This window comes from Corythoichthys intestinalis, chromosome 12, assembly GCF_030265065.1.
Source record: "Corythoichthys intestinalis isolate RoL2023-P3 chromosome 12, ASM3026506v1, whole genome shotgun sequence".
Taxonomy (NCBI): domain Eukaryota; kingdom Metazoa; phylum Chordata; class Actinopteri; order Syngnathiformes; family Syngnathidae; genus Corythoichthys; species Corythoichthys intestinalis.
In genome coordinates, this window is record NC_080406.1 from 13,574,632 (window position 1) to 13,600,472 (window position 25,841).

Below are 25,841 nucleotides of genomic sequence, written 5' to 3' on the forward strand. Positions count from 1 at the left end.
TTACGAAATGCGCTACTGCCCTCCAGTGGCCAGTTTTGTTGCTTTAAATTGGATTTTCAGCTTTTTGCTTTGGAGCTAAATTGAATCACAACCCAGAGATGTCTCTTTTGTTGAAAAAAAAAGAAAACGTTAACGTCTTTGGGACACTGAAACAATTAAAAATAGAACGTATTTATACATTTTTGGGAGCAAATGAGTTAATAGTACTGGTTAGCTTGTTGCTTGTTGTAGTATTTGTTGGCCAATACTGCTCATTTGTGACTCAAATTAGTGCATTTACAGTTAGCAACGGTACTGGATGCTGTATATTGACTGTATTAAGTACAGTATGTGTTAAACTGAAACATATTCATTCATGACTAATGTTTTATTGTTCCATAATGCTAGTTGGACAAAAAAAAAACTAACAGGGAATGCAGTGTAGAGTTAGAATTATGTTTTATTAATTTAGATTTTTTTAAACTAAGGTTAATATGTATACAAAAGACCGGAAGGTTTTTCCTCTCCATGTATTTTTAATGCAAAGCTTCACATAAGCCAAGCAGTCGTCCGTGTATTGGTCACCTGGACTATCTTTAGCTCATGCTGGCAAGTGAATGGAAGTGCCGTACTTATCTTCCCTGCTGTCATCGAGGCTGCCAGTATTTTTAGGGGACAGGAGCAGCTGCAAAAGCATTTAACAGTATTCCACGAACAATGACACTTGGGGTGTCTGTGGGCTGAACGCCGCAGAGATCGGGGGGGATCGTTGCGAAACCTAGACCACCAAGGAGCCTGAAGTTGGGCTTGAACCAAATAGAAAGCTTCCAACATGCACTGGAATAGATGGAAAACATGAATTTGAAGTGGACTTGGGACATTACTCTGCCTTCAGGAGACCCGCGGTACTGCTACGACTCTCAAAGACTGATTGCGAATGCGGAATGTATGTTGACGGTCGTCATTGGCAACTGAAGCGAGGTAGGTCATCTGAGGGGTATGAGGGGCAGAGGTCATTTCAATTAAATCAGACATGTAAACACAGGAGTTAATCTGCTCTTTTTAAGATACCACTGGGAATATTCATGACACTTTCAATGCAAAGTCCAACCTAGGACATTTTGTCCCCGAAAACTAACACAAACCTACAAAAATTACTAGCAACCAAATCTACAAAAATTACCGATATAAGTAGACTTGCAAATATGTATGTTAACGTTTACTTATTTTCTTCTCAAATCAATGAAAATTAACTGAATAGTAAGGGCAAAATACTGCCTACTATAAGATATTGGCACGTGAATTGAATGAACAAAGGAGCCTCAGTTTACGATAGGTCTTAATTTGCCAATGTAATTAAATGTGCAACATTATTTAAAATGTGTAAGTAAATGCACTGTTGTTGTTTTTTTCACTTAAATACATCAGTGCACTAGGAGAACTCTGCGCAAATAGAGCATACGTGTGTCCTTGAGATTTAACTGCGTATCCTATTATTATGTAATTTCAGATGAATGGAACTAATATCGGGACCTAATTAAGGCTTTTAGCAGTGATGAACAGGCTATAAAAATGTCATTTACATGGTGAATTCTTTAAATTGTCAAAATGTGACACCATGAACTGTCCACATTAGCATTAGCATCGGCCACCCGTCTGGGAAACCTTCTTCTTGAATGGGGATCTTACAAGAAAATTTCCAAATTGAAGTTTGTCAAAGTCCCAGCCCAACGTTACACAACTTGGTCACTTCTGACAGTTTTGAGCATAGTAGCCTGCAATAGAAAGTTGTATCCTATTATAATAGTTCACCAAATTTTGTGACACGCACTTGCAAAACATGTCGGGTGCTCAGGGTCTAATAATGATAACCGTGGCATGTGTTAGTGGAATTTCTTAACCATGTTGAAAATGAAGGGTATGAGGGAGGTGTGGCATATTTTGACTATAATGTCTCTTGGGTGGGCACATGGCAAGTTGGTCCCCATGTCTGAGAGCACGTGTGTTGTAGAAGCTTCTTTGTGATACCTGACACACTCTTCTGCAACCCTTTATTTAGGTTCAACTATATTTAGCACTTTCCCACTAAGAAACGGCACCAGCTGTACTAACTGCATGTTGTGGCTGTTAAACGCCCCCAAATCTCTTTTGTCTTTCAGTCATGCTGACAGCTCCAAATTCAATTAACCCTAATATTTATACCATTGTCTTGGTAGGAAACATGAACCGCACTCGCATACAGGTTGGATAATTGCAATTGTTTCATAACTATTCTAATAGTAAAAGGGATTCCCAACAGAGTTGCCCCTTTTTCTCCTATGTGAATTATCAGTAAAGTACAAAGTACATGTAATGCATCTTTGTTCATCTATCTATGCCAGTTACATATAGTGACAGGCAGGGGAAAAAATGCTCTTTCTTCAAATGGGAGAGATGTGATTAACCTGTATAGCCACCTAATTCCACCCATACGACAAGGTATGCACAGTGTTCAATTGCACTGGCCCAGATATCACATTGAAGATGTATTTCTAAACTATATTTCGTAAAAATTAGTGTTGCACTGATACCATTTTTTTGCCCTGATACTGATACCTGACTGTGCAGTATCGGCCGGTACCGATTCCATACTGATACCACTTTAATTGTTAGAGTTTGTGTTGGTTCCCTCCTAGTGTGTTCCTGTGATTACCCATTGATTTCACCTGTTGTGCCTGCTTCTAGTGTTTCCGCCAACCTGAATCCTTCTGTGTCACCCATCTGTTCCTCGTTGTCTCGTTACCCCTTGTCTCTGTGTGTTTATATAAGCTCCCAATTTCTTTTCTCTCCTTGTTGCGTTATTGTCAATGTCAAGTCCTGTCCAAGCCCTCATGTACCAGTCCCTCCGAATAACTAAGTTTTGTTTGAACATTGCCTTTTTGATCCCCAGTCCTTTTGGTTGTACTTTGTGCTTTTGTTAGTTATTATTAAAATATTTTTTTAGTTCACCGCACCTGCCTTGCTGTGTTTTTGTTTCCTTGCATTTGGGTCAACACCACCTGCCTGCCCGAATTCCTGACAACTTTTTTTTTTAAACCTTAGGCTCTCAAAGGCCAAAATAGTGCTAAATTTGTGAAATAAAACATGTATAATAGTAGCCCAACAGTAAGAAAGTAAAAATACAATGAATGACTAATGAATACATTTTTCAAACCCTGAGTTTTGTCTCTCAAAGGCCAAACAGTGCAACTTTCATGAAATTATAAATAATAATTGACCACAGCATCCCGTCTCTCTATTAGCCTCCCTCTCTGTGCACCAGCAGCAACACACACTTAGCCACTTAGTTTAGCTTACTTTGCTTACTTGTACAGAACTTTTGGTTTTCAAACAGGTCTCAAATTACTGCAGCATTTCTTTCAGTAAAAGACAAATAAAGTAGACGAAGTGAGCTGACCTTTCTCTTGGTAGCAGTTGCTGCTTTTGTAGCCTCAAACTCTTTGTGTTCGTTCACGTTTCGTCTTCAAATGTTTTATCAGGTTCGAGGTATTGAAACTGGCTGATTTAACTTGACCTCTCAACTTTCAGGCGGCAAATTTTGAATTCAGTTATTGCACTCAACGGAGATTATAAGATGAAATATGTCCAGACGGCCGACAATAGTTTTTCTACATACAGTATGAAAAAGCTGCACCGGCATTGGTTAAGAGCGGCTATTGGCCCGCTCTCATTGGTCTGGAGCAGGCCAATAGTGATAGCTGCTTGGCATGCAAAGTGATCACGTGTCATCACACAACAGAGAGTGTAGTGAGCGTCAGGAGAAAAAATTATAATGGTAAAGTGCGTACGACACGAGAAAAAAAGTCTTTAATAGGATTATTATGTGAATTAGAATCATATTTTGAGACGATTCGACTATATAAAACAATTTGGCAGAGCGCAGACGACAAGAAATTAGTCTTTTAATCTGCTGGTTAGCCACGCCTACCATTATAGAGCTGTAGCGTCCCCAACAGGTGGATGACGTCAGCGGAGTCACGATTTCATCTGATTTAGTATGCAGTCCATTGAGGGGGAATTATTCACAACGAGGAAAACACGACGAAGAGAGACGCAAAATGTCATTGTTTCAGTCTCTCTACTCCAATATTTTTACAGGATATTCTTTTTATCCAAGTATTTTCCCCATTAGCTAAATAAATGGCTTGAGAAGGACCAGTCAGCCTGTTGAGGGGGAATTATTCAGAACGAGGAAAACGTGACGAAGAGAGCCGCAAAATGTCATTGTTTCAGTCTCTCTACTCCAATATTTTAACAGGATATTCTTTTTTCCAAGTATTTTTCCCAATAGGTAAATAAATGGCTTGAGAAGGACCAGTCAGCCCGTTGAGGGGGAATTATTCAGAACGAGGAAAAAGTGACGAAGAGAGCCGCAAAATGTCATTGTTTTAGTAACTCTACTCCAATATTTTTACAGGATATTATTTTTTTTACCCAAGTATTTTTCCCCAATAGCTAAATACGGTAAATGGCATGGTCATGACAAATAACAGTCTTGTTCTAAATGGAATATGAAATAATAAAAATCCATTTATTCAAAACGACATGGCAAAATTACTCCATAATGGTCAAAACTGTCAACTTCACCTTTACTGTCGCACCTCCCGAACGATATTTTATGCCACCTAAATCGGGGCTTATGTCATTTCCCTTCCCCGGTTTCGGAGAATGTAAACAAACCAAGAGGCGTGACAGCTAGCTGACATGCTAACCCGAACCGAGTGATGTTTCAAAGTCTTACAAGCGGAAAATCACACATAACTAGCCCGGATAATTTCACATGGCAACTGGGTTGTCGATTGCCTTCACTGATCGGCAAACCGCCCGGCGGAGAGCAATTTACAGCTCGTTCCCCGGAGGAGGGCGGCTGCAGTTGTTGTGCAGCTAATGTGCATGAGGAAAACTTTTTACATGCCTATCCATGATCAAATGTATGTAGTCCTTTATTTAAAGAAAGTTTGTAGTGTTTACTTTGTAAGTGGAAAATTTGACAGAACACCGGGCACACCAAGAGAGCAAAAGCCAAGTATAGTGCTCGCCCGGCTGCGGGGATGTGCGACAAGCCGCCGGTTGTCAGCCAAGGGGACAAGGAGCATGTCAGCCACAAAATGCAAGCCACCTCCGAAATAAAATGATCCCAGTATTTGACATAATACAAAACACGATGTTTACTCACTTCGTCATAAGTCCCGTGGTGCCACAGTAGTTGGGCTTGTTTTGGCCAATATCCACCGGTGAATGGGAACCTTTTGAAACTCCAAAAAGGCACATACACGTCTCCCTCATAAAGCAAGATTTTTCTGCAGCCGTTTGGCTGGCGTGATGCAAAAAATAAACGTATTAATCCGCAAAATCAGCTGAATCAGTCCTTCTCATACTACAGTACGGTTGTATAGTGAAGAGGACTCCTTCCTTCGTACACTTCACAGCACCCTCTTTCTCAACTCGAGACTGTTGCCGGAAGTCACTCATTTTCATGGCGCGGGATTCAAAATACTAAAATAGCAATCGCTTCCACACACATCCAAGCGGCCCATTTCATTCAGGACCATAAAATACTGTGTGTATTATGAAATAAACATGCTTTTTCGTGTCACAGGCACTTTAATGTTATAATACTGGACTTGTTGGTACTCGATGATACGGATACCACCATTTCGGGCCGGATCAGCCCCCCCTGCCGATACTTGTATCGGTATCGCTGCATCTTTAGTAAATATACTTTAAAAACAAAGAAAAGACAATTGTGATGTGCATGGCTCGGTAAACTAACTTAAATGGATTTCACTTGTTTTGAACACTTTCCTACCTCCAAAGTACCGACTTAAGTAACCTAATTCACACATTGATTAACGTAATAAATAAAAGTTGATAATGAGAACATTAGAGATTGTTTACACACCAACACAGGTATGTTTAAAAACTGGAAAATCTGGTGTGAAGAGGGGAACCATCTCAAACGAGAAGGATAAATTGATATTGGAGAAGCGCATGTCACACTGATGCCAAAACTGCAGTCGTAGTGCATCGGTATTACAATATGCTGCAGGGATGAAGGTCTACTATCAACTGGACGACTGCTAGTATTACTACTACTGCTTAAAATAGCGATAATAAATCTTGTGTTGTTGTCAGCTACAGTTGTGGAAGCAGAGAAGAAGCCAGGCAAGAACCCAGTCTAGTTGTCACTTGTCAAGTCATGGGTGGAGGAACTGAGTTTAGATGTGTTTATCATATTTAACAGGCAATTTGATATGAAGCAATGGGGCATAAATAATGAACATCATGCTCATAGACACTTTTCAGAAATAAACAAACTTTGTGCGGCCTCACGTTGATTTTTCCTATTTATCGTGTGTTTTTCTCCTTTTTAGAAACTACAATTGAAAAAGAACTGAGACTGCTCAGGGCCCTGTGAATAAAGTTCTGTCAAGTTTTGCACTCTTTAACTGAGGTGAAATTAAGCTGACAGGGAAACAATGGACGTATTTGGGGGCGCACCACGCTTCCTGGCATATCCCAGGCAAGTTGGTGTGCTAAGCGGTACTGATGCAGTCCTGAAGTGTCAAATCGGTGGAGATCCGAGACCAGCAGTCATATGGGAGAGGAACAATGAGAAGATCGACCCACAAGGACGATATCGTGTCTTTGAGGATGGAAACGTTTACAATCTGATCATAACCGGCGTTACGATTGAGGATAGTGGTCAGTATATGTGCAAAGCAAAAAACAGCATTGGTGAAACATACGCAGCGGCAACACTGAAGGTGGAAGGCGAGGCACAAGAGCTGGAGTTGAGAGAGGAGAACAAACCACGTTTCCTCATCAAACCTCTATCCACTCGAGCAGGTCGAGGAGAAGATGCTGTCTTCTCCTGTAAGCTATGGGGAAGCCCACGACCAGAGGTGACCTGGGAAAAGGATGGCAGAAAACTCAGCGAAATATTTGAAAGCACTCACTTCAGCGTGGGTTACCAGGATGGAGGATGGTTCCAGCTTAAGATCTTTAAGACTCGCGCGCCTGACGGAGGGGTATACACGTGTAAAGCAAGGAATGAATTTGGTGAAGCTTTGGCAGGAGCCGTGTTGCTTGTTGATGCGGGACCTGGACACGAAGAAGACGGAAACCGCAACGGGTACACAAATGGACACAGAAAATCTCACCAAGGAAAACAGAGGATCAGGCATATGCCTAATCAACACAGAGCCGACATGACAACTAAGTCCACAAGGGTAAAAATGTTTGCAGTGACAGAAGGGAAACATGCAAAGTTCCGCTGTTTTGTAACAGGAAAACCCAAACCGGAAATTATTTGGAGAAAAGACGGCAGACTGATACTGTCTGGAAGGCGCTATTTGTTATACGAGGATCGAGAAGGATACTTTACACTCAAGGTTCTGTACTGTAAGCAGAAGGATAACGGTGTCTACGTGTGTGCTGCTTCAAACACAGCAGGCCAAACCCTAAGTGCTGTACACCTCTCTGTAAAGGGTAAGTCAAAACACTGTCAGTCAGAACTCGGAGTAAGCCACTTAAACACGAGATATAAACAAATCGCAAACATTTACCTTCAAGTATCGGGCAAGTTGCAATGGGAAATGCTTTCGAAATCAATTCCAGTTGCAACAGAATTTCAATCAAGCCAAGTCAAATGTTTAAATGGGTTAAGCACATAGACGGAGTTTGACTTTTGGGGCGGGGGGGGGGGGCACAACATGTTGATCACCCCGAAACGCAGTGTCAGCAATAAAATTAACTCACAAGAATATTTATTATAATAAGTTGACAATGTGCGTTTTTTGTTTCCCATCATTTTTGAGGGGAATTCTAAATCAGGCTGCTTAGGCAATACTTTTCGCCAAGATTGTCATCCATTGAATATAGTACGCCCGCCAGTGTCGCGCCAATGTTGTTACTCCTGTCAAAAATTGTATCCCCTGGGCGGAGCCATGTGGAGGTAGATTTGTGTCTTTATTATTCAATCAAAGAAAAAATTGCTTCAATGGAAATATATATTTTCAATCCAAAAAAAGTCGATTCAATTAAAAAAAAATGTGTTTGAATGCAAAAATAAATTTGAAACTCAAAAAACTGCATGTGAAAGCCTATTTTTTTTATTTTTTTTTTGTTTTGTTTTGTTTTGTTTTGGGGGTTTTTTTTGATTGGAGTCAAGTTTTTTTGATTGAAGCAACATTTTTGATTGAAGTAATGTTGATTTGTGTTTGGGCCACATTTTAGCTAGGACGTTTTTGTCTTTATTATTCAATCAAAAAAATAAGCTGCTTAAAGTTTTTTTTTTTTTTTTTCCAAAAAGAAAATTCACTTCAATCAAAAAAAAGAAGAAAATTTTCAATCATAGAAAACGTTTTTAAATGCGACAAAAATATTTGAGATAGAAAAATTTGCATTTGAACACTTAATTTTTCATTGAAAAACTTTTCTTTGATTAAAGCAATCCTTTTGTGTTTGGGCCATTTATGGATAGGACATTTGTGTCTGAATCATTCAATCTCCAAAAAAGTTGCTTCAACAACAAAAAAAAAAAAACATTTTCAATCAAAGAAAAAAAACATTTTAAAAATTGCCCTCGCCCAATTTTGGGGGGTGGGGGAGAATTATATGCAAAGCAAATATATTTTTTTGTTAATTTCATTCATTTTTGTTGCAGTTTTATTGCTTTACAACTTTTATATGCAATGACACTTTTCGGCCACCAGGGCCCCCCCCCCCCCCCTGAAATCCGCTTATGGTTAAGCAAGCCATAACTGCTCAATGACAGTACGCTATATGCTTGCACATTAGCCACTTCGTACTCAATATTTACTCACGTTAATAGAGTTCTCAATCATGTATTTTTCTTTCAAATGGTACAAAGAATCTTCTGTGTCATCTAAAACATTGTTTTCTTAGCCAAACACAGCCCTTTTGGGGATTTGGGTTTGACAGGTTTAAGATTAGCTGTTAACTGTTAAATCAAAATACATTATATATCTTTTCAGGGATTATATTATTTGTTAATGGTGTTTGCTAGGTTTCAGGTTTGTGCACACGACAAAAAACATTTTTCAAAAACAAAGTAAATGACAAAAGTTCCTTGAAATTAGCCTTTCAAATGTAAAACTTCTTGAGTCATGTAATTCAAAATCTGAGTCAGCTCAAGTTTCATTACTACCAAGCCCATTTCTTAAATTGGATACACACTGACTCAAGTCATGTGACTAATCATCCACCCCCGCACTCAGTCTGTACTACAGTTTCACCGGTGAAATGTGTGTGGCCAAGTGATGGGTCTCAGAAAAGATTTTCTTACATTTGATGCGAGAGTGATGTCAGTGAGAAATGTCCAAGAAGGGAAAACGAGATGAGATCATGAGGTAAATTCTGACATTGGTATAATGTCTGAAGAGTCACTAACAGCTCTTGAGGAAGCACTGAGCCTGACCATGTGATCACCATGGGACAGAGGGATCCTATTTCCCACATGAACCTGATTCGAAGCATACACCATCAACAAATGTATTTTTACATGTTTACATACAGTGGGGCAAATAAGTATTTAGTCAACCACCAATTGTACAAGTTCTCCTACTTGAACAGATTAGAGAAGCCTGTAAATGTCAACATGGGTAAACCTCAACCATGAGAGACAGAATGTGGAAAAAAAACAAAATCACATTGTTTGATTTTTAAAGAATTTATTTCCAAATTAGAGTGGAAAATAAGTATTTGGTCACCTACAAACAAGATTTCTGGCTGTCAAAGAGGTCTAACTTCTTCTAACGAGGTCTAACGAGGCTCCACTCGTTACCTGTATTAATGGCACCTGTTTTAACTCATTATCGGTATAAAAGACACCTGTCCACAACTTCAGTCAGTCACACTCCAAACTCCACTATGGCCAAGACCAAAGAGCTGTCGAAGGACACCAGAGAAAAAATTGTAGACCTGCACCAGACTGGGAAGACTGAATCTGCAATAGGTAAAACACTTGGTGTAAAGAAATCAACTGTGGAAGCAATTATTATAAAATCGAAGACATACAAGATCACTGATAATCTCCCTCGATCTGGGGCTCCATGCAAGATCTCACCCCGTGGCGTCAAAATGATAACAAGAACGGAGAGCAGAATTCCCAGAACCACACGGGGGGACTTAGTGAATGACCTACAGAGAGCTGGCACCACAGTAACAAAGGCTACTATCAGTAACACAATGCGCCGCCAGGGACTCAAATCCTGCACTGCCAGACGTGTTCCCCTGCTGAAGCCAGTACACGTCCAGGCCCGTCTGCGGTTCGCTAGAGAGCATTTGGATGATCCAGAAGAGGACTGGGAGAATGTGTTATGGTCAGAAGAAACCAAAATAGAACTTTTTGGTAGAAACACAGGTTCTCGTGTTTGGAGGAGAAAGAATACTGAATTGCATCCGAAGAAGAACACCATACCCACTGTGAACCATGGGGGTGGAAAACTAATGTTTTGGGGCTGTTTTTCTGCAAAGGGACCAGGACGACTGATCTGTGTAAAGGAAAGAATGAATGGGGCCATATATCTAGAGATTTTGAGTGAAAATCTCCTTCGATCAGCAAGGACATTGAAAATGAGACATGGCTGGGTCTTTCAGCATGACAATGATCCCAAACACACAGCCAGTGCAACAAAGGAGTGGCTTCGTAAGAAGCATTTCAAGGTCTAGGAGTGGCCTAGCCATTCTCCAGATCTCAACCCCATAGAAAATCTGTGGAGGGAGTTGAAAGTCTGTGTTGCCCAACGACAGCCCCAAAACATCACTGCTGTAGAGGAGATCTGCATGGAGGAATGGTCCAAAATACCAGCAACAGTGTGTGAAAAGCTTGTGAAGAATTACAGAAAACGTTTGGCCTCCGTTATTGCCAACAAAGGGTACATAACAAAGTACAGTGGTACCTCGACATACGATCGCTTCGACACACAATCTTTTCGACATCCGACGTAAAATTTGACTCGCCATTTGTTTCTACATCCGACGACATGCTCGAAATACAACGACTTGACAGCACTGCAAACGAACGCACGGTGGATTTTCTTGTGTGAGAAATCAACACAGTTTTCAAAAAAAGTTGATACAGTTGGAGAAACAAGGAAAAAAGTGATGCTTACCTTTGAAATGAAGATGCAAGTTATAGAAAAATATGAGCTTGGGGTGCGCGTCCCTGAACTGGCTCAACAATACAGCTCCATGGTCCTCTTCCGACCACCGTTCGCCACTATTTATAAGTTAAGGTGACAATTATTATTGTGGTAACATTGCCAAGGAAATCGCCAGCTTCGTCACGTTTTTATCATTTATTTAAGAACTTATCCAACACAAAACGCCCATTGTCTTAAGCAGTTGACTGCTCTCAAGAAAACGAAAGTATTATGTCTACCGCACCGACCTATCTCACTGAGACGTCAGCTTCGCGGTGCGTTCAGGGACAGTAGAAAGTGTCCGCCATATTAGAATCCGATTCGTTACATTATTTACAGGAATAATTATTAATTATTCTTCTTCTTATTATATTATTCTGAATTATTTATTTATAACTTATTTGTTTTTCTATGTTTAATTGCCATTTGTAACAGTGCCAGCAGTATTTATTAAGAATTTAGTGTATGTTTTTAGGCTTTGGAACGAATTAATGGAATTATAATGTATTCCTATGGGAAAATCCTGCTCGACATACGACCATTTCGACTTACAAACAAGGTCCTGGAACGAATTAAATTCGTATGTAGAGGTACCACTGTATTGAGATGAACTTTTGGTATTGACCAAATACTTATTTTCCACCAAACAATGTGATTTTCTGTTTTTTTTTTTCCACATTCTGTCTCTCATGATTGGGGTTTACCCATGTTGACAATTACAGGCCTCTCTAATATTTTCCACAATTAGTGGTTGACTAAATACTTATTTGTCCCACTGTATTATTGGAATCACTTTTAATATGACATGAGTGGTTAGTGATTGCAAACAAACTGAATCACTTTAAAAGGACGACTGTGGATGTGCGCTAGAAAATCATTTTTTTCTCATCTATGTTTTGAGTTGGTATTTGACATTGATCTTGAGACGAGTTCCATTGGAATTATTAAGTAGTAGGCAAAATCTTAACGAGAGAATGCTGATTTGAACAAAGATGCACTCTTCTTCTCCTGGTGCCAGAGCCACCTGTACGGTTCAAGCAGCCCCTTATTGATCTGGAGGTATGGGAGCGGGACTTGGCAGTTCTCGAGTGTGAAGTTCCAGAGGACTCTGTCCCAATCACTTGGTATCTGGAGGATCGACGATTACAGCCAGGAGCCAAGTATGGAATGGAGGAATGGGGAACAAAACGCAGACTCACAATCCGCGACATTGGAGTAGATGATGACGGGATTTACCTTTGCGAAATGCCTGATGGTGGACGAAGCATCGCCGAGGTAGCAGTAAAAGGTAAGCCACAATGGAGAAGATCTGAAAAGAAAAAACAATGGCGGGTCAGACGAGTTGCTCACAATCCATTCTGGTTGAACTACAATTTAGCATTTCCTTTAAAGGTTTTTGTTTTTTCTAATTATTTGATATAACTTGTGTGCTCTGTATGTACTTAGGTCCAATTATGCGGAAACTTCCAAGGAAAGTTGACGTTTTGGAAGGAGAGAATGCCGCCTTTTGTGTTGAAGTGGAAAAAGAAGAGATGGACATACACTGGTACAAAGATGGCGTGGAGCTGCGTGAAACACATCAGACCATCTTGAAATCCTTTGGGCGAACTCACATTCTGGTTTTTGTCAACACAATGCCACAAGACTCAGGCTCTGTGACTTTCTTTGTGGGGAGATCCAAGACTTCCTCACAGCTCAGAGTGAAGGGTAGGGATGACAGTTTAGACTTACAAAGGAAAGCATAACCGAATGTTAGTCATAATAATTCATGTTATTAATCTGCTTTCAGCGGCCAAACATTGTCCTCCTAGTTGTCCAGTGGGAGTGCAGATCAATACAGAGCGTGCAAATGCAGCGCTTCTTTCATGGACTCCAGCCCAGGACTCGCGCAAGAACCCTCCTTCCGGTTATGTACTGGAGCGGCAAGAAGTGGGGACAGGTTCACAGGAGTGGGTACAGTGTCTGACCACTGACTCGGCCACCTCAGTTGAAATCCTTGGTGATAGCGTGCCTTGCGAGGCAGATTATCGATTTCGCATCTGTAGTGTCAACAAATACGGAAAGAGCAACAATGTGGAGTTCCCTAAAGCGGTACACTTAGGTAAGTTTACTTCATCAATAAATGTGGGTGATGATTTCTCATTTTATGTCTTATTATTTCATTCTTCAGTTCCAGTAGCCAGGATACAAACCCCTTTACAAGACGCACTTGTTCCAGAAGGACAAGATGCAGTATTCACCATTGAATTATCTGCATCTGTTATTGGCTCGTGGTTTTTAAATGGCACGCAACTTCAAGATGACGAGCGATTTTCCATGCGTCGCTCGAGAACACACCAGTCTCTTCGAATCCAAGGGGTTCGAGACAAGGAAAATGGAGCGGAAATAACATTTGTTGCATACGGCATACGGGATTCAGCTGCGTTGTACATTCAGGGTGAGTGTCTCGAGTCTTACATTAGGGTATTCCACCATTTTAATCACTACGATCATGGACTTTCTCAAACTCACAGCTCCTCTCGTCAAGTTTTCAATAATGTCAGAAATGGACCGAAACAAATTTGTTGAAATTGGGAACCCCATCGTACTCTACTGCGAGCTCTCAGACCCTGCGGCTCCAGTGCACTGGTACAAGAACGGGATGGAATTACAGACAACAGATGGTCTTCACATCCAGTCAGAGGGTACCATGAGGAGGATTGTCATCCAGTCAGCAGAGTTCTCACATTCAGGAGTGTACTGCTGCGACGCCATTGATGATGTCATAAGGTTCAATGTGGAAGTTGAGGGTAAGTGCGAGTTCTACTTAGCATGTAGTGGAATTTTCAAAATGTGCTAGATGACTTCTTTAGTTGTTTGTTTTTTAAGTTGTTTGTGTTTGGCTCATGCAAAAAGTTGAACATCAAAAAATTATTGACCATATCTAAATATCCATAGCCCCATCTGTGAGGTTTTCAGCTATTCCTGAAGCAGCAAGGATCAAAACTGTCCATGCAGGCTCTCCTATTCTGTTACGTTGCGAGCTATCAGATCGCGATGCCCAGGTGCACTGGTACAAAGACGGCTCAAAGCTCTTCCCTCAAAGTGGAGTAAATATTCAAGCGGATGGACTTGTGAGGAAGTTGGTTATCCCTTCAGCTGATTTTTATCACTCTGGCTTATACAGCTGCAAGACGAAGGGTGATGCTGTCACGTTTAATGTGAATATCAAAGGTGATTAAGCAAAGTGTATTCACATGTTAAGCAACTTATTCTTAAAAGTGTGCATGTTGCCAGGATTCACACATTTAGAACAGATATTAACAGCTGGCTGAATTTTGATAGTAGATATGAAACTGTATCTGTAGCTCCACCTGTGAAGTTCTACCCACTTTCTGAAGAAATGAGGACCAAGTCGATTGAAGCAGGGAGTCCTTTGGCACTCCGGTGTGTGGTTTCTGATCCCGACGCCAATGTTTGCTGGTATAAGGATGGAATACAGCTTGTTTCAGATTCTGAGTTAGCAATCCAGATGGACGGAACCACAAGGACTTTAGTTATTCAGTCGGCAGAGCTGCTTCACTCTGGTGTGTACCGATGTACAACAAAAGATGACACCATGGACTTTCAAGTCGAGATAAAAGGTGATTTCTTTTTTATACTTTGTAATTTTTTTAACCTCACCTCTTGTTTCAAGATGATACAAATTGTTCCTACTGCAACTGCATAGCGTTTATGACATATTTTGGGATTAAATCTAATTTAATTTCATTAATGACTGTAGTTCTCAATGGAATACAATTCTCTAAATCCATTTAATATTCTCAGCAGTTAATTCTTAAGATATTTATTCAGCTTTCTGAATTTCCAATGCTAGCTAAACCTGTGATGCCCTGCAATAACTCCGAAGTTAAGAGAGCCAAGTCCTTTGAAATGGGCGAACCTTTGGTTCTGGAATGTGAGGTTGCAGACTCCACATTACCTGCACAATGGTATAAAGATGGTGTAAAGCTCTTCCCACACAAAGAGCAGGACATACAGAGTAATGGCACACTGAGGCGACTCATTGTCCCTTCTGCCGAGCTTGTGCATGCCGGGCAATACAACTGTGAAACATCAGATGAGACCATCCACTTCACTGTGGATATGAAAGGTGATTATATTTTGATTGACCTTTAAAGCAATTCTTAAAGATGTCTTTAAACAATGACAAACTAACATTGTATTTGTCACTTGCGTCAAATGGTGTTTTAATGGTTTTATAACAGTTTCTTTCAGTGTTGTCAAACTAATTTCTCCTTGTGAAAAGTTTAATTCCAAGTCCATTTTTCTCCGAGGTCTGATGTATTACAGTTTAGGGAAAATTAAAATATTTAAACTCCTCTTAATCAGAGTACAGATATGTACCTATATGTTTATCCCCAATTATGATTTGAGTCATCACCTTTAGCTCCTTCTGCGCTGTCATCACCCTCGCCTTTGAAGTTTGTGGAGAAGTATTCCCTTGAGACACCCTGCTCCTTCGAAACACCACGTGAAATTTCAGACCCTGAGAGTCCTTGTCCACTTAAGCCAGAGGGGTCACTGAAAAAAGCTAAAGCTACAGTATCAAATTCCGGACGACACTATGGAAAGGAAGACATAAAGAAGACTCTTATCATTGAACCAAGTCATCCATCAAATTCTGGAGCTTACTACTGTGCAACAGCAGATGATGTTGCTCCATTAGTTGTAAACACTCAAGGTGATTGTGTTTGTCTTTTCTCTGTAGTTTCTACTTAAGTAATGAATGACTAACTGACTTGAGTCTTTGCTCTCGATTTGTGTTTGTTGTTTTCGTGCCAAGCGAATATTCTTTTCTTTTGCAATTTAAAGAAAATTCTGAAACCACTTTTTCTAACCCTCCATCCTCAATGATTGTCCATAGTGCCAGCTGTGACATATGGTCCAGATGTTGAGAGGGCCAATTCCGCTGAAGAGCGCTGCCCAATTGTGCAACAATTTGAGATTTCAGACCCTGTTGCCAAAGCTTGTTGGTACAAAGATGGAACTCCACTCTACCCCAAAATGGAAACTGTTCTTGAACCCGAGAGCAGCACACAAACATTTCCTTCTCCAGTCACATTTGACCTTTGTGGTGTTGCGAGTTTTAGCTGTGAAACATCTGCAGACACAAAGTTTAATGTGGACTTAAAAGGTGTTTTTTTCCCGTCGTAATTCAAATATTTTGTTTCACGTAGGGAAGTATGACCACGCTCATTGTTTTCTCTTTGGCTTTGTCCAAACAGCCGAGCAGTGTCACTATGCTGGTGAGATTGGTGAGGTTTCTGATGCATCTGCCCAAATCACTGCGGATGTCAAAGGTGATTTAAATATATTTCAACATCAGTCCTCCATTTAACCATACATGCCACTAACAATGGTGGTGTTGCACTCTTAGCACAATCATCGGAGGCACTTGCCCCAACCTAGCCCCCAACCTGGAAATTGCTTCATGCCATCTTGTCATCTCTGTTGTCAGCTTTTACCAGCTGTAGTTTGTATTGTTGAGTGGCTGTGTGGTTTATCTGAGAAGTTGTTCAAACTAATATATGTGTTGTCTGTCCTTACATTGTTCACAGTAACAGACATCTTGCTCTTTGAATTCGGCTTTTGACTCTCTCACGCATCACCAGATCCTTCAAACTCTTTGGCCCGTTGCAATGACAACGAACTCTTATTAAAGCAATACAATGTGTATCTTAAAAGAAATGGGTATGGTACTTCTTGCAATTTAGTTACGATCGTTTTGTTGGGGGAACTATAAGAGCTCAATTTCAGACCAAACCTGGTCGACCATCTTGTTTGTCTTTGCAATGGATTATCCCATAACTCCCATCCTAACCCACAATGATGTCAATGAAATTCTGTTGTGAGGAGAACAGTTGAGACCAACAACCACTGAACCTTTCTGCTTGTAGCTACACTGCCAAGGTTTGCCACTGAACAAGAGAAGATCAACTTGACAGATCCCATGTGCATTCCCTCAAAGCCCAAGTCTGTCAACTCCAGCGATGAGAACAGAGATACTCTGATATACGAAGAACATTCCATGTGCAAAACCACTCCTCAGTCAACCAATGAAGATATAATTGATGGGATTTTATCTAAAGACAAAAGCCAAGTCAACGATCAACAAAAACACTCAACTGTTAAATCTCCATTTGACTGCAACCTAGTAAAGCCATCAATAATGAAACTTGACCATCATAGTACATATAACGAATCTCAAGGTGAGGAATTGTTTTTCCATATAAAGAAGGCAGAAGACCCAGAAGTTTCTGAACAGTTTATTACTTCCTTGCAGACAGCAGTCCCATCAGAACTTTGTAATTCCCAGAGGAGTACAAAAAAAGAATCACAAGAAACTAATGTCAAGACAGTTTCTGCCCAGTTAGAAGGGCGCTGTAGCTCTAAACCCAGTGCTCTCCTGTCAGACCTAGATAACCACATAAAGACTTCTACACCCCAGTCAAGGAACTTAACAAACAATATAGAGACTGCATCTGCGCAATTAGACAGTTTATGCGACTCTGTAAAAAGTCTCCACACAGAGAAGCCTTTTAGACTATTACAGTCTACAAAAGTCCAAGAAGAGAAGGCCTGCAATTCCACAGAGAGTCCAGACTTCCTGACAAATAATCTTCTTAATTGCATCCAGACTAAACTACTCAGTTCAGGGGTCCGCGGTAATTCTTTACAGACTGATATTCACCAATCAGAGTTGATTTCAACTGCTTTCTCAGCACAAAACGAAATGCTTGCCACACCATCTTGTGTATCAATGAAACTATATGAAGCTTCACACCCAGAAATTGTCCACTCAAAGGGAAATTCTAACTTCCATTCTCCATTGGTTGGACCGGATGATGTCTGTCAAAGAGAACAGTCTGTGATAACCCAGCAGTTTCAGTCCATGCTGGAAACAACAGTACTGGAGGCTTGTCACCACAATACCGAGGCTGCAAAGGACCAAGTGCACATAACAGAGAACTCTGGACAAGGATCGTCAATGCGGGTTTCAGGTTCGACTTGTTTCAAGCAGCCATCAAGTGACCAATCAGAAGAAAGGTATCGGTCAAGGACATGTGGCAGTCACAGCAATGTCACTGCAATTAAGGTGGCTGTTGAAGGTGATTTAAACGGTTAGCATTAGCAAAGAAAAACAAGCAAAATTAGACATTTTGTATGGCTCTTTCATATTTTAACAAAGTCTGAATTTACGTAATACTGTACTAAAATAGCATTTGAGACATGTAATATTAAAAATGTAACATATTAAGAAAAAATTTTATGTCATTCAAATATGGTTTAAAGATCGTAAATTTACTTCAGATTCATACATTATCGATTAAAATTGCGTATGATACTTGGTTAAAATGTTTTGTTGAATCAATGAGAGTGATGCAACTTTCTCTCAATGTACCTCAAAACATCCCCAGCTCCACCTGTGACAATTGCAACACCATGTCAGACTGAGAGGATCGAGTCTGTGGAAGTGGATGAGCCTGTGGCACAACCTGTAGTGCTACCACATTTACTAGCAACTCCAGATGAGGTAGTCACTCAGTACAAGGATGGAATACAACTACATGACGAGGCTGGCCAAGATACGACAGTGGACAGTTCTATAAGAGCTTTGCCTTCTGCTAAACTGTCTGATGCGGGGGGTTACAGCTGTGAGACAACAGATGAGGCTAAACCATTTCAACTGGATGTTGAAGGTGAAAATTAGTTGTTTTTTTGTCGGGACAGAATGTGTAAGTGAAGCACTGTTAATTTGAATTTTATGTCTTAGATTACTACTTTGGGTTGGCCTAAATGCTTCAATTACATTTTTTAAATAGTTTCCCCTGCACTCTTAGACCTTAACCCCCATGCCCTTGTTTGCTGCTTTAAAATCTTCTTTTAAAACCCTTTGACATTCTTGTCTAACTCACTGAAAGTATCTTGTGCAAAGGGCAGACCTCCAGTAGCCACAAAAACAAAAAACATTCATAAAAAAATTGATTACCAAAAGAGATGGTCCTCTTCTGCTGGATGAACTGCTCTAATCTCAAAAAGCATATTTTAATACTGAACTGTCTTGCTATCGCACTTAGATTAGCATGCTAAATAACTAAGTTCTTTCATGAAATCTTTTTAGACACATCAAGAAGTTAGTACTAATGTCTTGCGTTCGCGCAATTTCATACCATACTGAAAGTCTTTTTGCCTTTGCCTCTGAGACATAAATGATGTCCTGGGTGAATGGCAGCAAAGCAAAATTGAGATAGTGACTCACCTCTTTCAAACATTAGCCATGGACAACTCCATCTTGTTCAAGGATAATGGTACATTTGAATATGTTCAAAGCTAAAGATGGACAGTACACAAAAATATACCAATATTTTCTCCTTAAGGTAAGCGTCAGCCTCTGTCCAACTTTAGTTTTTAACCAAAGCTAAATACTTACGGATGCTTTTGCCTTTGACTGCATGTCACAGCAACACGGATTCATCATGACTTGAGCGGAAAGTTAACATTCCTCTACCCAAATTGACTGGGTTCTTTATATTATTTTCTATGTTTCTGACTAGCATGACCCTGCAAATTAATTGACCAACTAACCAAAAAACAAAAACACGGCATTCAAAAAAGTGCCCGTATCATGTATGGAAAAGATTTGCTAAATTGGACCTATGAAGAGGTATTAGCAAGTACTCTTACAGGAGGAGCACTTGTGTGGAAATTACATGTTCGCTTATTTTTCTTTTAAAAACCAATACATCAGTCACCGCTTCGATTTGTGTGCAAGGTTTTCAGTAGTCTTCATAAGATTGTATCATAACACGCTGCCAGAGACTTCTTTTCCTAATTGTGATATTTGGTTAATACAGCAAGTAAGTTTTCTAAACTAATTGAATTTGCATTCCATCCTTTAGTTCCTCTTCAGACATTCTCAGCTATAACAGAGACTGAGCAAAAACAGACAGTCACGGCAGGCTGTCCTGTTGCTCTGCAGTGCGAGCTGTCAGAACCAAGTGGACAAGTCACGTGGTACAAAGACGGAACAAGGCTCCCACCTCAAACTGGAATAGACATCCATTCAACGGATAATTTGAGATCTTTAGTTATTCCTTCTACCAAGGAGGCTCATTCTGGCGTATACCGTTGTGAGTCGAAGGACAACGACATCCAGTTCACTGTGGAAGTAAAAGGTGACGCTCAAGAGTCTTTTCGTTTTGCACTACCAACTAATTTGAATGGATGTTCATTTTCCCAACCACTTATTTCTATTTTTTTTTAAATCCATGTCCCTACCTGATTTGGTTTCCTACACTTTGAAATACAGCTTTCTTATACTATTTGAATAATTTAACCATAGAGACAGTTGGAGGCAGTCTTTCAGGTCCTCCGCGTGTTCATTTTCAATTCAGGTGAGACGGCTAGACTGGATTGCTAAATAAAGACTGGAGGCAATAGATCAATACTGCGTAGTTTTAATTTCAGAAATTTCTGAGTGCATTTCGTTACAGAACAAGCCGTGTAGATGTAAATGCACACTAGGAATATTGCTAGGCGTTGCTTATATGTACAGATAAGTAGGTGTGTCTGGAATGTTTTTGATTAGGTCATGAGTCTTGCTGGTTGGCAGTTAAAAGTCCATGATTATCTGAGGCAAAACTAACTGTCAGCAGTTTCTGTAAAAAAAAAAAAAAAAACTCCATTTGATTGCATTAGGCAAGATGCAGCAGTTTCTATGAAAAACAACTCCATTTGATTGCATTAGGCAAGATGCATACTGACTTCAAGACCTACAGATAAGGCTCTTGTTTCGGAAGAATATCTTTGCAAAAACTACATATACAAGCATTTTATTTACTGTTTTTTGCGGCAAACGTAACAGCCCAGATCCCCTTGTACGTAAACATTAATATTCCCCCCCCCTCAAAATGATGATAAGTTGTATTTTTAGTGACAGAATAGTGTAACCAAATTTAAATATTAATATTTTGATCCAAAAAATGGTTTATTTATTCATATTTGGTTGCTGTTTCTGATAGTACTTTAAATAATGGGTCAGCTCAACCATGAACATTATAGCTGTTCCTAAGAAACAGACATGAAAGGGTAGTCAATATTTAAAGGGAACCTCGGACTTAAAAGACTTGTAAGCTCTAATAAGCACAATTGTTCTCATTTACTAAAATATGTTATTAGAAGCACATGACCTACAGAGGGCGCCATGTTTTTATACCTGAAATGGACGCCTGGGGTGATGACGTAGTTTATTACTGTCCCTCGACGAATACTACCGGTGTTCTGCAATTCCTTATACGTGGCGAGACGTCTAACACATGCGCTCATCAGGTAAATGCGGCGAGTACTTAGTATTTGTGTTTATATTGAGTCTTTTATTACCTTTTCAATTATTCAAAATACTTTTTGCATGTGTTTGCCTGTCATACTTTTAAGCATTGTTTTTTTCTTGTGGTTGCTTTAAAGCAGATTGTTGATCTTTTGACCACATTAGCCACATAGCATATTTAAACCACCTTTATTTTATATTACTATGCTTACCGGTAAGTATTTTCTTAAGGCTTTTCTTAAGGCAGGTATGTTCTGTCTGTATGCATTTAAACAAAACAAGCTGAAAGCACACGGTAGTACTTTTGGTGTCAAATTTGCCACCTGTAGGACGTTTCGCCGGTGTAGCACATTTTGGCAGAACACCGTTTTTTTTTCCCTTACTCTCGTCTCTTCTCCTCCTGTCTTTCCTGTTCATTTTGCTTTTTCTGCTCGTTTTGTGAAATGTCGACAGTGCTGTCTTGCTCATTAATGTTCCTATCGGGTTTAAATTGAAAGAGCTGAACAGTTGTTTATGTCACTACGTTCATACACTGGAAACCAGGCAGCATATCCCAGTGACGTCACCGCCCTGCGACGTCAACAACAATGGCGACCTACTAGTTAAACTAATTTTACAAGTTGTATCAAACGAAAACATCAAGAGGGGTTTAAATATCAAATTATTTTAACTCAGAATAACATTTATCTTTTAAGAAGTACAAGTCTTTCTATCCGTGGATCCCTTTAAAAAAAAAAAAAAAGATAAAAGGTTATTGTCATATTAATATTCAAATTGAATTGATTTATGAGGTTATTTTGTGACAAACTGGAAATTAATTATTCTTTACTTCATAAGACTTCATCACAGTTATTGTCTACACGTACAGTGTGACCAAAGCGTCTTATCTTGTACATTCATACCAATAATTAATTATCTTGATCTTGGCATTTTTAGCCAACGTCTACTCTGGCAGACGACTCTTTATAGATGACATCATCTTCAAATGAGTTTATAATCCAACTTTTTAACTCTGACTAATTATTCCTCTCAAGTCAACTGATGCGTCCCTGTTTTGCTCTCTGCCATAATTTTATCTTGAAATTCTTCAAATGAATAAATTTGCTTTGATATTTGGCACATTATCACTATATTAAGACACTCTTTATTTATATTTTTGTAATATCTTGAACATAGCCCTTCCCGCAAAGTTCTTGGAGCTTCAAGAGGCTGACAGGAACAAGTCCATCCAACAAGGCTGTGCTATCGTTCTCAGCTGTGAACTCTCTCAGGAATCTGCAGTTGACTGGTACAAGGATGGTGTCAAACTACAGCAACAAAGCAATTTGGAGTTGCAAAAAGAGGGTCGAAAAAGAACACTTTTTATACCTTCAGCTGAAACCACACATAGTGGCATGTTTGAATGTGCAACGGCCGATGACGCTGTCACATTTAAAGTGGATGTAAAAGGTGAACCTTATTCTCTTGCCATCTTTTTTTATTTGCCGCCTGTATATTCATTTATTTGTTTTCTATGAGCAGTTATTTTGGTTGTCCCGGTACAACTGTCGGTCAGTGTATTCAAAAATTACATTGTTCTTCACTCTTAGGCCGATTGCCACATATTACACCAGTCCCGGAATCAGAAAAACACAAGATGATTGCAGCTGGTTCTCCGATTATTCTCCAGTGCGAGGTATCGGATCGAGTCGCCCAGGTTTCCTGGTTTAAAGATGAGGTTGATCTCTTTTGCAAAACTGGCCTCGACATGAAAAGAGATGGCAGCCTCAGAAAATTAATAATTCACTCTGCTAAAACATCAGACTCGGGGCTTTACGGCTGTAAACTTGCTGAAGATGTCGTTACATTCCATGTAGACGTCCAAGGTGGGATTTCCTTGTGTTAAGATTTGAAGAAAATATAAGATCGAAAGTATAGAATTATTTTGCTCCTAATTATCTTATCTATTTTTTTTTTTTTCATCTCCAAATCTTTTTCACTTACCAGCTGCTCCTGTAAAGTTTGCAGCAATTCCAGATGAAGAAAGGAACAAATTGGTAGAAACAGGCTGCCCAGTTAAGATGCAGTGTGAAGTCTCAGAGCCAACTGCCCAAGTCCAGTGGCAGAAGGACGGTGGGCAGCTGCTTCCAAAAACTGATTTTGAAATCCAAAATGAAGAGACATTGAGAGCGTTGGTTATTAAAGCTGCAGAAGTCAGACACTCTGGGGTGTACAGCTGTGATTCTGCAGATGACCACATAGAATTCAAGGTGGATGTTGCAGGTGATTTACATATTTTGGAAATTATTAACCTTCTGGGTTTTCCTGTGCAACTAAAACTACTTAGAACACTTGAGAGTGTAATACTACGAGACGGCGTACTCGCTGGTAGGTCAAAGTGGCTTAATTCCGAGGAGTGGAAAAACCTGCAGTGTCCATTTCAACAGTGTTCTCTCACTTTATTTGACCTGCTGTTTGGTTTGTTTTGGTCTAACTGGTGTTTTCAACCCTTGTTTCAGAACAAAATGTCAGATCAATGTACTGCATGTAAGCCAACCCACCAGTGTGTTCAGTCAACATCCTAAATGAAACGATCTTCTAGCTGTATCTCGATGTATATGACATATTCTAGTGTGGCAAAAACTGATTCCTTCAATGCCGAAGCTCTGATATTCTGGTAGCACTGATTTTATTCTCAGCTGTTCCAGAAGTTACAGCCAAGCAGGCGGCTCAAGCAGGCGATAAAGAAAAAATGCAGTGCAAGGGCTCAGACTCCACAGGCCTCCCTGGCTTGCATGAGGACGGAATAAAACACTTTCCGCAATCAGCAACACAGATCGATTCAGAAGGCCACAGAAGGACACCTGAACTGGATTCAGCAGTGTCCGTACTCCCAGTCTCTGGGGAGTATGGTTGTAAAAGCGATGATGATTCAGAGTCCAACGATTGCTATGCGGAGGTGAAAGGTGATATATGCATAGCCTTTTCTTTTCAAGAAGTGATTGTAGACTCCTATAATCTGCCATGGCCTCAAATACCTTTCACAAGTAAAATCACCCCTCAATAAGCTCTAATTTCATCACACTCCCAACTCATTCACTGCCAGATTTCCCGATTAACATGGGTATTTGAAGTCTATTTCCGTCATTTGCAGTTTTTAAGATAAAGCAATTCACGCATCATTGCTTCAAATATAATTAACATTCATTTCTAACTTTAATGTGAAGTGGCATTTAAAAAAAAAATGTGTGGAAAAAAACCAATCTGCCTCCGCATGTCTAAACTGCCAGATGCTGCTGCTGTGAACGCGAGCTCGGCGAGTAAATCAAGCGCCCCTTAGAGTGCAAACGTGGTCTTTACTATGTGCCTTATTTTTTAGCCCCGCCGATAACGTTTGCCGACATCTTAGAAGAGGAGCTTTTTAAAAGCGTGGTGGAGAAATCACAGCTCAGGCTGTCGTGCGAAGTGTCGAGAGACGACGCAGTTGTCCAGTGGTACAAGGACGGAGCTGAAATCCAACCTAGCGCCAATATTACAATACAAGCTGAAGCGACAATGAGACATCTCGCAATTGAGTCTGCCCAGTTGGTTGATTCGGGCATATATACATGCCGCGCAGGAGACAACGCTGTAGTGTTCAAGGTCAACATTCGAGGTAACGAAAATGTCTTAGTTTGCTTGAATACAGCCTAAAAAGAAAGGTTCTGATTGATCATGTGAATATTTCCTATCATCACTTTCAAGAACCTCCGGTGATGATCGTATTCCCCAAGGAGGATGTCCACCTTGACCGTCATGTCCCTGATGAAATTATTCTCAGCTGTGAACTGTCCCGTCCAAATGGAGTGGTGAGCTGGTACAAAGATGGCCAGAAACTCCAGAAAAGCGAGAACATCAAACTCAAAGTAGAAGGCCCTTATCGACGACTGAAGATTCTGAAAAGTGGTGTTGAGGATTCTGGAGAATATGTTTGTGATACAGCTGACGATTCAATATTCTTTAACCTCACTATTACAGGTAAAAACCCATGATCTGATGTGTTTTCATTGGTTTTTGAGTTTTTACAAAATTTAACTGTGGTAGAGTGAATGATAGCTTTGACCAAGAACACAATTCTAACAAGAAAAATGATATTAAACAAAACAGAAAATTCTGACTGAATAATACAGTGTGGGGCAGAGCAACTTGCTTATTTAAATTTGGTGCTTTGAAGCAATGGTTGCTCTGAGGATGGTAGGGATGGACTTATTTGAGAGGGTGGGGCTTAAAGTTTGGTTCTTAACGTGCGTTATTTATTTTGTGTTTAT

General features: G+C 40.0%; 1 protein-coding gene across 6 annotated transcripts in view; it reads left to right on the forward strand.

Moving 5' to 3' along the window:
* Positions 1-156: 156 nt before the first annotated feature.
* LOC130927384 (obscurin-like protein 1) overlaps positions 157-25,841 on the forward strand; it is a 58,689-nt gene continuing 33,004 nt past the window's right edge. For 2 of the 6 annotated variants that reach the window (XR_009066395.1, XM_057853185.1), the window contains exons 1-22: positions 157-960; positions 6,393-7,509; positions 12,205-12,474; positions 12,633-12,893; positions 12,976-13,287; positions 13,357-13,623; positions 13,700-13,975; positions 14,124-14,399; positions 14,534-14,809; positions 15,043-15,318; positions 15,616-15,909; positions 16,093-16,362; positions 16,454-16,528; positions 17,126-18,349; positions 18,647-18,928; positions 20,129-20,404; positions 22,732-23,004; positions 23,145-23,420; positions 23,542-23,817; positions 24,234-24,500; positions 24,914-25,189; positions 25,279-25,551. Coding sequence is in view for 5 of the 6 variants with exons in the window: in XM_057853185.1 (XP_057709168.1) it covers positions 6,498-7,509; positions 12,205-12,474; positions 12,633-12,893; positions 12,976-13,287; positions 13,357-13,623; positions 13,700-13,975; positions 14,124-14,399; positions 14,534-14,809; positions 15,043-15,318; positions 15,616-15,909; positions 16,093-16,362; positions 16,454-16,528; positions 17,126-18,349; positions 18,647-18,928; positions 20,129-20,404; positions 22,732-23,004; positions 23,145-23,420; positions 23,542-23,817; positions 24,234-24,500; positions 24,914-25,189; positions 25,279-25,551 (7,288 nt within the window). In the remaining variant the exon portion in view is untranslated. The remainder of the gene's footprint in view (positions 961-6,392; positions 7,510-12,204; positions 12,475-12,632; positions 12,894-12,975; positions 13,288-13,356; positions 13,624-13,699; positions 13,976-14,123; positions 14,400-14,533; positions 14,810-15,042; positions 15,319-15,615; positions 15,910-16,092; positions 16,363-16,453; positions 16,529-17,125; positions 18,350-18,646; positions 18,929-20,128; positions 20,405-22,731; positions 23,005-23,144; positions 23,421-23,541; positions 23,818-24,233; positions 24,501-24,913; positions 25,190-25,278; positions 25,552-25,841) is intronic. The other 4 variants (XM_057853186.1, XM_057853187.1, XM_057853188.1 and 1 more) reach the window with 4 other exon arrangements.